At 29.9% G+C, this 15,710-nt stretch overlaps 1 protein-coding gene across 1 annotated transcript in view; it reads right to left on the reverse strand.

Annotated features, from left to right (window-relative positions):
* Positions 1–14,513, reverse strand: part of LOC136979641 (ATP-binding cassette sub-family A member 2-like) — a 57,981-nt gene extending 43,468 nt beyond the window's left edge. Inside the window, exon 1 of the mRNA XM_067275659.1 lies at positions 14,181–14,513. Coding sequence (XP_067131760.1) covers positions 14,181–14,246 — 66 coding nt within the window. The 5' untranslated portion in view covers positions 14,247–14,513. The remainder of the gene's footprint in view (positions 1–14,180) is intronic.
* Between the last annotated feature and the right edge of the window lie 1,197 nt (positions 14,514–15,710).

The following is a 15,710-nucleotide window of genomic DNA, read 5'->3' on the forward strand; positions in this document are numbered from 1 at the left end:
GTGTGCGTTGTTATACAGACATCTGTTTTTGTTTTGTCCTAGTTCATTGATGTTTCCTAGGTAATTGTTAATTTCTGTCTCGAAACTATGGCGTTTTGTGTCGGGCATTCCCATTTGTAATATTTTATTCTGTTGCCGACCTATAACGGTCTTTTAAAATTTAATAATTATACGTAAATTTGAAGATAGAGTAACGAAATTAAAATTTAAAGGACTTTTAAATTTTTAAAAGTCCTTTCATCAAATGAATCATGAAATGCGTGTTTAATTACTAAATTTTAATTCATAAATTCAAGATTAAAAAGAAGGTTAATAAGTGTGAAAAATTAGCAAATAAATACTTTAATGATGAATATTTCAACAATATTTTGTAGAAATATTATAAAATTATGCTAGGAATAAGAAGAAGGTTATTGTAAATACGATAATTCGAAAGATAAAACTTATTTCTGTTTACAAACAGACATTTTTTAAAAATTTACGTCGGGTTTTTCATTCGGACAACCGTCGTCGTCGTCTAATCAATAAGACTGTTACGTAACTAGTTTGATTTTTCAATAACAGTACGTTTATTGAATTCATTACGGAAATCATTAACATTCTAAATTAATAAATTAAAATATAAATTGTTAAAAAATTATTTTAAAATAAAACTTTTAAAAATAATAATAATTTAATATATTTTAAGTAAATAAAATGTCAAATTGACTATATATTTGTTAATTGTAATCATCTAAACGGTCTTAAGTTTTGATTATGATTTTATTGATATTCTTTTTTACGTCTCAAATGCTATTTTGGGTTAATTTTTAAAATATTTTAAAACTCGAGTAAGATTAACGATTAATGTCGATTAAATTAAATTAATACTTAATTGAAATATTTATATTTTTAAACTCGAGTCCTCGAAAATACAGTAAGAAGACTAATAAAAGGAAAAATCGACACTTGAGTGTTATCAGAAGTATCTGAATTATTGTTACACCCATAATTTGCATTATGAAATTAATAATATTCCTTGAAATAAAAGAATAACTAAATTACTTTTTTAGATAATTTCAGGTAGATTCATTTATTTTTTTGTTTTAATTTCTATTTTTAAATATTTTGATAATTATTTGAATTCTATAACTGTAAAAGTGTTTTAAAAAAATAATTTTGAAGATATTTTAAAATAGTTTTATTAATGTAATATATAAAATTATGAAATTTTAGGTGATATATCAGAGAAAATATATGGCTACATCACTTTAAAAGTGCCGATAAAATTATTTTGCCCCTGTAATAGAGTTTATTCCTTAATAATCAAACAATAACAATAATACAAATAAAAAAATAATTAAATATCTATGCACTCTACAAATATTTTAAATGTATAATGAATATATTGGTTATATGATGAATAAAAACAAGCTGGAAAGCATGTTTATAAAGCATTTAAAAGTTAATCAGTTTTCAAAGATAAGTTTCAAAACAAGTTATAATTGTCATTGTCCTGTTATTGTGATTCGTTGGACATTCTTATTACGAAAGAGAAATTTCAATTAGTGCAGTGATTTCTCTTGTATTCATTAAACATTCTGGTGAAACTCAATTTTAACTTTCAGCTCAGAATTAAAGTGAAATAAATTTTGATATATTTAGAAGTATTATAATCGTTCTTTGAAATTTTATCTTTGATATCGGTGATAAAATATATGCCTACGAGCGCAGACTGTAATCTACACGCTCGTAATTACCGTAAAGTGACGTCTCGTCGTTTAAAAATGTTCAAATTAGGTAGTTTCGTGCAATGATAGCTATACTTCCACATTAAGACTTAACATGTTACATATTCATGTTCTGCAAAAGCTATTTATTCCATTCAACTTAATAATAAAATCTTACGTGTAATAAAACTTTTATATTTCTAGAAAGTGTAGTTAAAAGTTTTAACAGACCATATAATTTTCACTAGAAAACGGCTTTAGAATTTAAAATTTTTCGTAACGTTTCTTTACTACCTAACCTTCTATTGGAAAACGCATTCGTTATCTGTACTGCATCATTTAAAATTAAATAAAATTTAATATTTTATTAAAATAAATGTTTATTTTAAAACGTTTACCTTTGCGAAAATGTAAACAAAATAACCTTTCTGAAGTTTATTTGAGAAGGAATATTATGTTGAAGCTTGATACTTGAATGTTTCCTGTATCTGTATTAAATCTCTTTTTTATTGTTATTATTAGCAATTTTATATGATTTAAAAAGAATTAAATAGTGTAATTCTAAAATCCATAAATGTAGTTGACTGTAAAAATAAAAATTCTGATTGTATTGATTTAGTAATGATACAGTACTTATTATCAACTTAGTAAGAAGTAATAAATGAAGTATATCAGTCTAAAATGATTTTATAATGTCGTTTATTTATTTAGTTTTTGAGAATTTTTGGTAGGAATCCGTCGGTATTCTTGTTTGTTTTTTAGTGTGACCTCCGAAAGATGAAGTTCTTTGCCGCACCTGCACCACACCCGAAACTAGGGTCGCCGCATATGGTGCCAAATTTAAATTTCGATATTCTTACCACAGCAATGAGTTTATAAAACACTGGTTCGGGGGCTCAGGCAATTGCCTTTTTTGTCCGAGCCCCCTAACGCACCACTACTTTTGAAGAACTCTGGATACTTATAAAGTTCTATTGAAATTTGTATCATTTAAAATTTAAAAAATGAAGCTATTATACGTTCCAATAGAACGTAGCAAACTAACGTTAACAAAATAAGCCGTTAAGAAATGTAAATATTGACTTTTTCATTGTTTTATCTATTAGATTTGCATATTATCTGATACGTACGTTTAAACTGGTGGAAAATCAATTGAATTAAATACAAATGTCGCCAATAAAGCAAGATTTTTTAAAATATTTGACCGTCCTCTTATTTTGATCTATTTTCCCCACGGCGGATCCGATTAATAGGAACGACGACTAAAATCGATATTAAGTCTACAAATAGACTGCTACTAACAATCATATAATTGATTTAATTAAAAATTTATAACGTTAAAATATTTTTAAAAATTAGGTTTCATTCTTTGAATATCAGTTTTCTAAAACATTTTTAATTGTTTTTGTCGATTTTTCCGACCGATGGAGAGATTATTATTAATCAAATTGAAGACAAGTCTGCCCAAGAGGGACCACCATTTATTTTGCGCTCCAGACTAAAAACATACACATATGGCGACAGGCCTTCCTTTAGGCATCATGTCGCCAAAGTGTCGCCATGTGTGTATGTTTTTAGTCTGGAGCGCAAAATAAATGGTGGTCCCTCTTGGGCAGACTTGTCTTCAATTTGATTAATTTTTAATTGTCATTTTATGTTGTTAAATAATTTTTTTTTATTAGATATATTACAAATTTTATTCAAAAAATTAATAGTATTAATTAATTAATTAATTTTCAAAATAAAAATATCCTTTATTGTCGCGTATCCAGTTAAACTCAGCTGATTTTCAAAGTTCTAAATAACGTCTCAATCCAAAACTATGTAAATAAGAATAATTTGAGATTCTAACAGGTAACGAAAGTTATCAAAATTTAGTAATTATAAAACATTAATACATCAGGATAGAAGGAAATTAAATGCTAAAAAAGGTATATGGAATAATTAACAGGTCAACGACTCATAAATCCAGACAAAGCAAAAATCTATAGAAGATTGTGGTCAAACACAGTCTGCTTTTTTTACATTGAATACGTCAATTTGATATTATTAACAACAGAACAATTTAGCCAATGATTACATTAACTTGAAGAAAAGAATTTTAATTACTGGTATTCGTTTCAATAATTCAGTTAACAAACATACAGAACTCTAAACAATGAAACAAATCTCTTTTTCACTCAAACACATATTAATAGAGTTATATTTGCAAAGTATAGAAATAACGCACTAAACACAGGTTACAGATTTCTCCAACCTCCGAATCCATTTTAGAGTGTATTTTTTAAGTTGATTTTAGTAAATTAAGTTCGGATCTTAATTTTATTAATATTAAATCGATTTTGTTTGATACGACAAAATACTAATTTGTTCTAGCAATTTTCTGCTAGCGTACATCATTGTGGATTATGCACACGAAAGTAAATTAATTTTTTCCTCTCGTCAGATGTAACTAACTTGTAATTATTAAACTTAAATTCATAATATTCACTAGAATATCATTCTAACACACCATATTATTATTATTATTATTAATTCAAGCTCAAAAACAGTCAATCTTATTACCATTAGGGGCTGTCCATAAATGATGTTCACACTGGAAGATTGGAAAGGGATTATGATGAGTTGGACAAGGGAGAGGGGAGGGGGTTGAGCTTCAGCTGATGTCTGTTTATTTCATTAAATCTTAAACAGTTTATGTATTTTATTATACTTATTTCAAAATTTCTCGTATGTTTCATTTCTACTTATGGTATCTATCGTTCATAAAGTCAAAGGTTTTAACGAGAGTCATTGGATGTCCGAAGAGGGGAGGAGGTTACGGAAACTTGGATAAACTGGACGAGAGAGGGAGGGGGAATAAAAATTTCAAAAAAGATGCAATGTAATGGACAGCCCTTATGTATTATTTTCACTAATGAAATATATAAAGAAAACTCTTTAATGTACAGTACATATTTTGTTTACAGAAAAATTTTAATAATATAAATTCAGATAATGAAGTTCTAAATTAATAAAATTACTAATGTTATCATTCCATAAAAAATATATGCATCATTTTTTTTTAAAGTGAAAGGTACTTTATGTGATAAAAATTTTTAATTAATTCTTCATTCTGTGATTATATCTTTGTAAAAATCCAGTAATTATATTGAAAATGTCAAGTAAAGCAAAATGACTGTCATGACTAATGAAGCAATACCGTGACTAACAGTTATATCGTGTAAGTTCAACCCACATTCTGACTTAGTCACAACGCATGATGTATGATTCTGGCATTTGTTTTATCCAGATAACGACCATACATCAGAGTTTAGACAGTTTCCTTCATATTATAAAATAGAACATACCAATTATCATGAAGTTATTTTAAAATAAAACCTCACAAAATGCCATTTTATTAAAATACAACTGCAATAGACATATAAGCAGAAGCAAAGCTACTGGAAAGTCTGGGAGATTATCTTGCCCCTCAATTGCAGCAAAATCTCCTGAATAGTCAGCAAAATCATGTCACAAAAAAAAAAAAATTATTAGTTTTTGGAATTAAGAAAAATGCAAAAGTACACAGAAAGGCAGGAAGGATGTAGAGAATGAAAGAGGAGTGCTAGCCTACTTGACTGACACTTTGTATGAACTATTAGTATCAACCATAGATATCGGTCAGAAAAATCAGGCTCCACACCCCAATGATAAATGTCTAAATACACCCTGTCCTGCATATACTAATAGTCCAGTGATTCTCAACCTTTCTTTCGTCATGGTACACTTTTAATAATTTAAAAATTTGGCTGCACGCGCGGTTACTTCGGTACGTACCGCAGAACGACCGGTGACGTCATAACAGTGATTTTAAAACTCAGTTGGTTATTTAGGTCACGTTTTCTAAACGCCTTGGTAACTACTGGCAGTTACCGGTAACACCAGTTACAATTTCCAAATGCACCCTAAGAAGGTAGAACTGATTGAACTACTTGTCTGACGTCGCTTTATGTACGGGCATTCGCAGTGGCAGCACGCTTCAAAATTCTCGTGGCACAATGGTCGAGGATCACTGTAATAGTCCTACATATGACATCAGTCCGAAAGAAAAAGTTCTGGCATTTCTATCATTATAATTTTTAACACTCTAAAATACTTTTGTATTTAATACTTTAATAAGCACTTTAAATTAACAAATAAATATCTGTTAATTAATAGTATTTATTAAAAACTTATAACAACAGTTAACTTTTTCCATTGGTTACAATGCTCATAAATTGTGTCATTTTGTCATTTAAAGCGATCAAATTCTGAAATAGTTCTGTATCGTTTTTAAGGAGAGAAAATTAAATATAACACCTTTTTATCAGATTTTAATCAAATACAGTAATTTTCTCTAAGGAATTTAAATTAAAATATTTAAAAAATTATTGCTTGGAAAATATATATCAAAACTCTTACACATAATTCCTCTTCAGCACACGTTTTCTTCCAGAATATTAAGTTTATTTCGAATTTTTAAATTTAATACAAGATGGCAGCATAACCACCTAACTTTAGCCCAAATTACATAATTAGCTTTGTGATTAATTAGTCATATTTTAGACTGATTAAAATTCAGCAGTATTGTTTGTTTAATAATACCGAATTGAGGAGACTAAAGATGTCACGATTTCTCCAAAGTTAAATGTTTATTTATAATTTAGGCATCAAGAAGTATGTAAATTATTAATTTGAACACCAACTTTCAAAAAACTGATCTAATATTCTGGCAGTCAAGCCAAATCAACCAAGTAAATTTTAGCAAATATTCTATTTCTTTCAATCTTTCATCTTTCTGGTAAAAGGAATTTAGAATCTATGGCTGAAAAAAAGTTCACCGAAAAATTAGATTATGAAGATAATAGCGAGGTTGAAGCCAGAGTTTTCATCTCTAAAATGTGAACGTCAAAAGCCAAGTGACGCTTACAAGATAGCGGCACTCGACGTTCACGTTTTAGAGACGAAAACTTCAGCCGCAACCTCGCTATTAACTAAGTACAAGTATCTAGTAATAAAAAACCAAAAAATATCTTAATTTAAAAACAATAATATCTAATTACAAAAAGTATAGAATTACTAAATAAATCTTTATAATTAAGCTTTAGATATAAAATATGTGATTAAAGACAGGATGCTGAAATGCTCTAAAATATTTTCCCTTAGTAGTAAACAAATCACTTATCAATCGGATACATCATAACATTAGGAATATTACTGTTTATGTTGAAAGGACTAAGATTTATTTTTATATTTTAAAAAATGACATTGAGGGCATTGTCATTTTGAAAGAACTAACATAACAATCTTCTATTTTTATAAAAGATAAGACTAAAATAACCTTATCTTAACAGAAATGATACAGAAATCTTTATAGGGATCTCTATTATACTGTTGTAAATAGATAACTGCAGAGATGTAGATACAGAGTGCAACATTTTCTACACTAATACTCTTCCATTCCCCATTCTCAGCTGCTCCACATAAGTATAAAAGTAAACAACATAAAAAAAAAGTCACAAACAGTTGACGACTAGATGAAACAGAAAACAAGCACATTATACTCAAATACCAGGTTACACAAACAAACACAAGGTAAAGAAGAATAAAATTTAATACCTATTCAGCCTTTTTTCTTTTTTTTTTGTTTTAATTGAACATTTTTACATTTCCTTACACAGTAATGTGATCAGTGTCATAACTAGGGCGGTGCCGGCAGTGCCCAGGCACAGGGCGTAGACCCTGGGGGCGCAGAAACAACCCGAACCAAGTTTTGGGGCGTAGTTACGGATGCTCGCACCGGGCGCATAAAAGGTCAGTTACGGTGCTGAATGTGATACTAATGATCTTGAGCTATTGTGTTTTACAGCAGCCTATCTACCTACGCTACATTTATACAAGTCATCAGTGATGCAGGTGAATACACTCAGAAATTTCTGGTTACATCTCTGTAATGGACACTAGTTTATATATAACAGTTCACTCTTTAGTTCCAAAAATTAATATATATTTTTCACCTACAAAAATAATATAAATTACATTATTTTTTGATTAACTTGAAAAATTAGAATTACCAGATTATAACATATTTAACCAAATAATTCTCAACTTCTAACTTGTCAAAAAAAAAATCAGACGTAAGTGTTAGACAAAAATAACATATCAACAATACTCAACACCATATTTAAATAAAAGAAACTCGAGTTAAGCGTAGTTAGCAGAAACTTTAATTGGATGAAATTAGCCACAGTTGGCCGAACAGTAGACCAGAAACATTCCTAATAAATTCTTATTTTTGGCTTCCTTAACAAGCAATTTGAATTTTCTTTTATCAGGATACTTCTACCTCAAATTGAAGAATAGAACAAATTTAAGTACGTAAATGATTTTGAATTGATATATTATTCGAATGACTTTTAAAGAGCCCCAGGAGACAAATTACTGGAATTGAGAGCATCACAGAAATAGAAGTTATGATTAAATGAATAATGTAAACTTTAATTAAGTAGCTAAGTGAATAGTATATCTATTATGAAAGTTTGCTTAAAATAATGTATAAAATGCAGTTCACTGGTCCAAATCTGAATAACACTTAATCTGAACCAATCTTGTTTATTTTTCCACTTATTGTTTCAGCCAAAAGAAAAAAATTAGAACTTTTTTACAAATGTGATGAATTATAAAATTAATGTATACTACATATTTTAACATAAATATATTTTTATTACCAAACAATCTATCTCGGCAATCTCGGCTTATTTATTGGAGTATATTAAAGCTAATTAATCAGATACAAAGCAACTTGGCTAGAGGTAGACAGTGGCATCTCAGGATAAATTTAATAACTGTAAATAAATTAAGTTTTAATATTAATTTAGAACATTCTGGAATGGGACACAAACCTGCAATTCCTACTACTGTGCAGATGTGCTGCTAGCTATGCTATCCAGATCTATAGCCAATCATCACTTCCAGAGCTATTAACCCTTTTGAGTGGCTTTGTAAATTTACCAAGCTTTGAAATATTTTATCTGCTTCATTTTCTGTATTATTTTAGCTTGGTTCCAAGCTACCAAGATGGAGATGGAATTCGCAAGCAGACATGCTGCAGGCACTGTATTAGAATTGACTTTATCACTGCTGTCTTTATGCTCTCTAATTTTTTCTACCAATGATCTATTAGTAGCTTCTTTGCAATATAATTCTTGTCTTTTGCTGTCTTCTATGAGTATTTTGTATATTCCACTTTGTATATTCCATTTTGTATATAGGTACGTGTTGGATCGACGGGCTATTTATCATTCCGGAATAGCCTATAAACTGTCGGATTTCTTTTGTAAGATAATTCCCGTCGTCCGACCTAATTCCTTGTATGTTTTAGCATGGGGGAGCCATGTAATGTACTCCATCATTGTGTCTTCCATTCATGCATCTTGTGTCTGTATATAATTATTCTTTAAAAAATTTATAAAAACTTTTTGCACTGTTTTGTACTTATAATTATATACATGAATATATGGACCTATATAATTATAAGTAAAAAATTTTTAATGTATATATGTATATATAAGTACATTATGTACATTACAAGGATTACAGACATATGTATGTATGTGTATATATACACACACACACACGCCTTACAGACGTGTGTGTGTGTGTGTTGAACAGCTGTATTTCGAATTTTAAAAACTCTTCTTTTTAATTAAGGTAATTTGAAATCATGTTTCAGATAGCTCCAAGTAATCATAGGCCCTATAAGAGAAGTTGGGATGCTCAAAAAAATGGAAGCAGAAATTAGAAATGAGCAATTATTTATTGTGACATTAAAAATTGCAGCTTGGCATTGTGATAATCATATTTTTTTTTTCATTTATTTAATTTAAAATATATGCTCTCCATCTCATATTAGTAGTGACTTGTCCCTGTGCATCATACTTTTCCTTTAACAACAGAGTCATGCCTGTCATCTATCTAACACCTTTCAGGGAAGATTTTTGAATTAAAACATGACTTCTGGTTTGCATTAAAAGTTTGTATATATTTAAGCAGGGCCTCCTGCTCCTAAGGTTTCCATATCTGGTCTCATCTTTCATCTATTTAACTGTGTTCTCGAGATTAAGGAAAGACAGACGGATGGATGACAGTGAGGATTTATAGGTCTACAATTTTTTAATAAGACAATAGGGTGAAAAAAGGCTTCTAAGAAGTTTGGCATACCTAAAACAATAGTAATGAGCCTCCTCTATCTGAAAGGATATTCTCAATAAATGCCTCTTGTAGATTTCAGTCATTACAGCAATAAAGTTAGTCATTTTTGAGAGCTGTTAAGGATCTGATAATATTGATTGATAGAATCACTTGAGATTGCTGATGATGCAAAGCTAAACAATGCCAAACTTCATTAACTGATTTAACATATAAAGCCAATAGGATAGTAATGGCATTCTCAAAGTTTGAACACTAAGAAATATAAGTGTAGATCTGCAGGATAACAAAATTCACGAGCTTGAATTATCTTCCATTTTTTTCCATCAACAGAAAGAAATTGATGAATTCATGACACCAATGAATCTATTATTGTCTTGTCCCACGTTCAGATCTACGTTAAGCAACTCTGGCTTAAGCAGTTTGTCCATGATAAAAAATAGTTGAAATAAATTTTTTATAGCGTTGCCACCTTTTCAAAATTGCTGAGCCGGACGGCAGGTCAGGTTTGTTCGAACAGAAGTCCCTGATGCATGCGCAATGTTATGTTACCATGCAAAGAATAACGTGCAAGCCAGTTCTAAACCAGTTAGGGACTTGTATAGGAGCAACTTAAATTAAGAAATGAAATAACTTAGCTTTAAAAGAGCTGAGAAACAAAAAAGAAAAAGGTTGGCAGGTTGCGACGTACTGTACTGTACGTCAGTGGCATAAGATGGTGAATTAACTTTCAGTGAAAGTGTGAAGTCTTTCGCTGTTAAAATAAAGTAAATTTATAAAAATATTTGCTAGTACTTTGTTTCATCATAATTTCTATGAAATCCCAGACAAAATTGTGTGTTAACCCACACAATGAATTAAAAACCAGACTGTCTGGGTGAAAACCAGATGGGTGGCAACACTAATTTTTTATGAATCTGACAAAGAAGACTTTAAGAAATTAACATATATTTCTGAATTGTTTGTTGTCTCTGGTTACAAGCAGTATCCAGGGACAAGCAATAAATGAGGACAAAGAACAATGACATGCATGTGGTAACCAAGCATGATGGATCCTTGAAGGAATTTAATTTGTGCTGCCATATAACAGTACAATACAGAACTGAACCAAAACATCAAAACAAGTATGTATTTTTTCACATAATTTCCCAAACAATCAAGCACTTGTCATAATGTATATAAAGTTCAAGATTGCCTGTATGAATTTTCTTAATTTGTAAATAGAATCTGTTACTAAATAAATTCCATAACTGTTTGTTTGTTACTTTAACTTAACAATAAGAATTCTTGCTTTTCCACATCTGGATAATTTAGAATCAAGCATTGATTGTCCGAAGGTAAAAGGACAGATCTGGCATTTTAATGACCCTGGAAGTACGACCGTCTTCTATTAGGCCTTTTCCGCAATTTTAGTTGTACAATAAAAATAATGTAGGAAGAGAATAGAGCCGATTGTTATCCAAAATTTAACCCCCTCCCTCCCTTCCAGTGTGGATGTCATTTATGGATAGCCTCTAAAATATCATTTATCTAATTAAAACTTTTAAAATTATTTATACTGTAAACTAAATTTAAGTTTTTAATCATTATATATGATATAAATAAAATTAAAATCATACTAATTTTACATTATTATATAACAACATTTACATATTTAAATTGTGATATAATTAATTTTAAAGAATTAATTTATTCTACGTCATTAATCTTAATATTCATTAATCTCTTCTAGGATTCAAATATCTAACACTTAACATATGCTAGGCTATTTACTGAAAAGTGCAAGCAGGTTAACACATATTAAACATTGTAATCTTTTAATATATTAAAATGAAATATGACAAAGAAAAACTTTTATACTTCAGACATTTGTATTGAAATAGCTGTGAAGGAAGAGTAAACTGGTAACTGCTTCCCCAATTTGATTTACAGCAGAGCTATTTTTTAACCGGAACGTGCTAGTATGTCTTACCAGCAGATAGCTTAGAAAGTATCAATAGCCCGGTACGTAGTACTAGCAGTTTCTCGGTAAGAAAAATTCTATATTCAAGTCAAAGTCTGGTGATCGATACAATAAAAACACAAACAAACTAGGCCACTCTATTGGTTACAATAAATGCTGCGAGCTTATTGGAACTGTCATAAAAAGCAAATAAGGTGTGGATTCCCCTTTTCATCAGAGGCAATCTTTCAATTAAGAAACTGTTTGGTAATTGTCTGTCCTTGCTACATTCCTTTCAAGAAATGAGGTATAGAGAAATGCTGATGATGATATTTCGAAAGGTAAAGAAAAAAAACACGGTTACTAAAAAGGCACCAAGCAACCGACATTAAATCCAAAACAAGAAATAGGGAAGAAAGTGCAGATGGCAATATTAAAAATAAATCTGGAAAAACTATAAATATTACAACATAAATGTGTACATTTGTAAAGAAAAATAAATTAGTAGAATTAAGCGCTGTTTTTTAGTTATTACTATATTTTTCATACAACGGAACTTTTTTTAGTCGCTATGTAGCCGACAGTAATGTTTTTTAGAAAAAGCAGTTAATGTTACCTTAGGTGCCAAGATGGCGGCTCATCTCTGATTCCAGCAAGGAAACAGTGGGACGCACGTTCTAACCTAACCTAACCTATTCTAATAATTTGTTTGCTAATAATTATGGTCATTTATTAGAATAGGTTAGAACGTGCATCTCACTGTTTCCTTGCTGGAATCAGAGACGAGCCGCCATCTTGGCACCTAAGGTAACATTAACCGAAAAAAGGGCATTGATCAACAGTAGAGAAATTACCTTAGTCTGGAATATATAAATCAATATTATTCAAATAGAACCATGTAAAATAATAGTGAAAATCCAGCAGAACTTATACTACTTAAATTTCACAAATCAGTATGTGGTACAGTACATACAATGCCTTTTTCTAATAGTTATTCATGACTGTTTTGCAATTAAATATGCTTAATTTAAAGTACATTCCAATTAATCATGCCTTAGCATGCACAGTACATTACATATTACAATTGAAAAAAATTTTAAATTATTATTTCTAATATTTGATCTACAAAATTTCCAATTCTTTAGCAATTAAACTACATTACTAAATTATGTCTAACTGAATGCTTAGTAATAAAATTAAGTAAACAAAAAATGGAGTCTATTATAGTTTACTTAAAAGTAAATTATAGATATTCAATCTTTCAAGGTAAGTGACTTGCAATTGTATAACCGAAACAATTTCTTTTGCCGTTATATAATTTTCGAAACTTTTGTTAAAGAAAATATAAAAATAAACAAACTATTATAGTACTTTACAGGTAATTTGATAATTTGTATTAAATAACACCAGAGGAATACATATTGTATAACGGAAACAATTTCTATTATAATAATACAAGAAAGAGGAATGCCAGGCATTACAAATTCTATATCACTGCTTCGCTTTGACAGTAGCAAAATTTTTAAAAAATGTCAATTTTACAAGGAAAGCATTTAAAAATTCTACTCGACTAACTCGAATACGAGTCGACAACACGCATTCGATCTCCGGCAGGAAGCCGACGAAGGTAGAAATATGCCATTTTACACGATAAAAGTAGTCTACGTAAGGAGTTTGTTTAACGTGCCGCCGTCAGCGACACATCATAACTTCATGGGCCCCGGCAAATTTGAGTCGGGGCCCACGTACGGCGTAAAATTCAGACACTCTTCTTCGGGGAATGTTTCGGGGGAAATATCTTATAAAAGACTGAATCGGTGCCCCCGTTGGCAAAGGCACGAGCAATTGTCCTTTTTGCAGATAGGACGACGTACACTATCAAGCAAAGCAGCAATATGTAAACTTGACAGCAAGGGAAATGATTACGAGTTAAATTTGATCCCGTCGTGTTATTAAACGACTTTCGGTACTTTTCCGTTAACCGGGTGCCAGTCATTTCTACCACCAGTTTTAGAGAAATTGATATTTTATTTACATGTTTAATGTTACAATGAATACATTTATACACACGTGTATAAACATATTCATTGTAATTGAATTAAATGGCACCCAGTTAACAGAAAAGTACCAAACTTTCTATGTCTGTCAAATATATAAAACGTGTATTTATGTCATAAAGTAGAAGACAGATGAATGAATTTCAACATTGGTTTATCTATGAGAAAAAGTGATGAAATGTAAATATCTTTATCAAAGAAATTTCACTTAATTATGCAATAAAAATGCTTAAAAAGACTTACTGGTCTCCTTTTCTTTAGTGTAAAATTCTTCCAAAGAAGTAACTTCAACTGTAAACAAAAGCCCATTTCCCTTTTGTTTAATGTACAACTAACTGGTTTGAAAAAACCAAAACAAATCAGCTGATTCGATGTAACTTGATTAATCGTTAAATAGTTGTTTAAATCAACGCAATTACTCTATATAGGAACCTAAACCAACAATTAAATAGATTATAATAGACTGGGTAATTTTTCTCCATCTTTAACATTACATTAAGAGAAATTAAACGACAGCTCGTAAATCGCATCCGATCAACATCGGTCTGTTGACGTACGAGCTTTGTTCGTGCAAATACTGCACAGTATGACGTCACTAACCGATCGTTTCCGACGTTTAATATAAGATATAATTCAAATTCATTATTTTATTTTTTACTTTCGTTAACGTTTTAATAATAATAAATCAAATTTTCTTTCCGACAAATTAATTCGAGACAATTAATTCGATGACGTCAAGACGTATCGTCTGAAAATATTCTCTAGGAAGAAAATTCATAAAGTGACGTTTGTTTTATTCTATAATTTTAAATTATGACGTGATATATTCAGAAATAATAAAAATTAAATATATTTTGTTTTAATTTTAATTATATATAATAATTATTATTATTATTATTATTCCGGGAAAAATACGTCATTAAAAAAACCGGAAATGCTTTCTATTTTTAAGGAAAACATCGATATCGATTTAAATCACGTGACCCGTTTTAAAATCTTTTAAATACAATTTTAAAATTGATTTCATAATCAAAATAATAATAATAATAATACATTATAGACATATCCATTCCAAACACTCCCAATATACAAAACGCATGCACTGAAAAAATTAGCAAGTACACAGAACTCGCCCAAGAAATAAATAAGGCATCTGTGGAGGATGGATAGGGTGCTTATTGTACCTGTTGTTCTCTCCTCTACAGGTGTGATACCACACAAACTACACAAAAGCCTGGGCACATTACAATTGAATAGAAACACATACATCACACTACAGAAGGCCACTATATTGAATACATGTCATATTGTGAGAAAATTCCTGAATACAGACACACACACTGATACACTTCTTTTAATTTCTGTTTTGGTTATTATGCCTTGACTCTGGTCCGGCATAGTACACAGCCACCGGTGTTAACCGAGCATATCTCACTTAACCCAACATAATAATAATGCCTAATTATGTTATTAAATACAGATTTTTATTTTAAAAATAAAAATTTTTAACTTCTATTTATATTAATTCTTAAATATATATTTTTAGGAAATATTTGTATAAAATAAACTATTTATTAATTACTAGCTTCGTTTCTACAACCTCATTTCTGTATCTTCACATCTGACGTGTGTTAATAGCCATCAACAAGGTCGTTGATGGCTATGGGTTTGGAGGGGTTTAACGCTTTCATTTGGAACGAATTAAAAAATTGAATTAAAAAACATATTTCTTCAGTCTACTGTATTATGTTACTCTATTGTCAGTAGCGTAAC

This window comes from Centruroides vittatus, unplaced genomic scaffold, assembly GCF_030686945.1.
Source record: "Centruroides vittatus isolate TY-2023 unplaced genomic scaffold, ASM3068694v2 contig_630, whole genome shotgun sequence".
NCBI lineage: Eukaryota > Metazoa > Arthropoda > Arachnida > Scorpiones > Buthidae > Centruroides > Centruroides vittatus.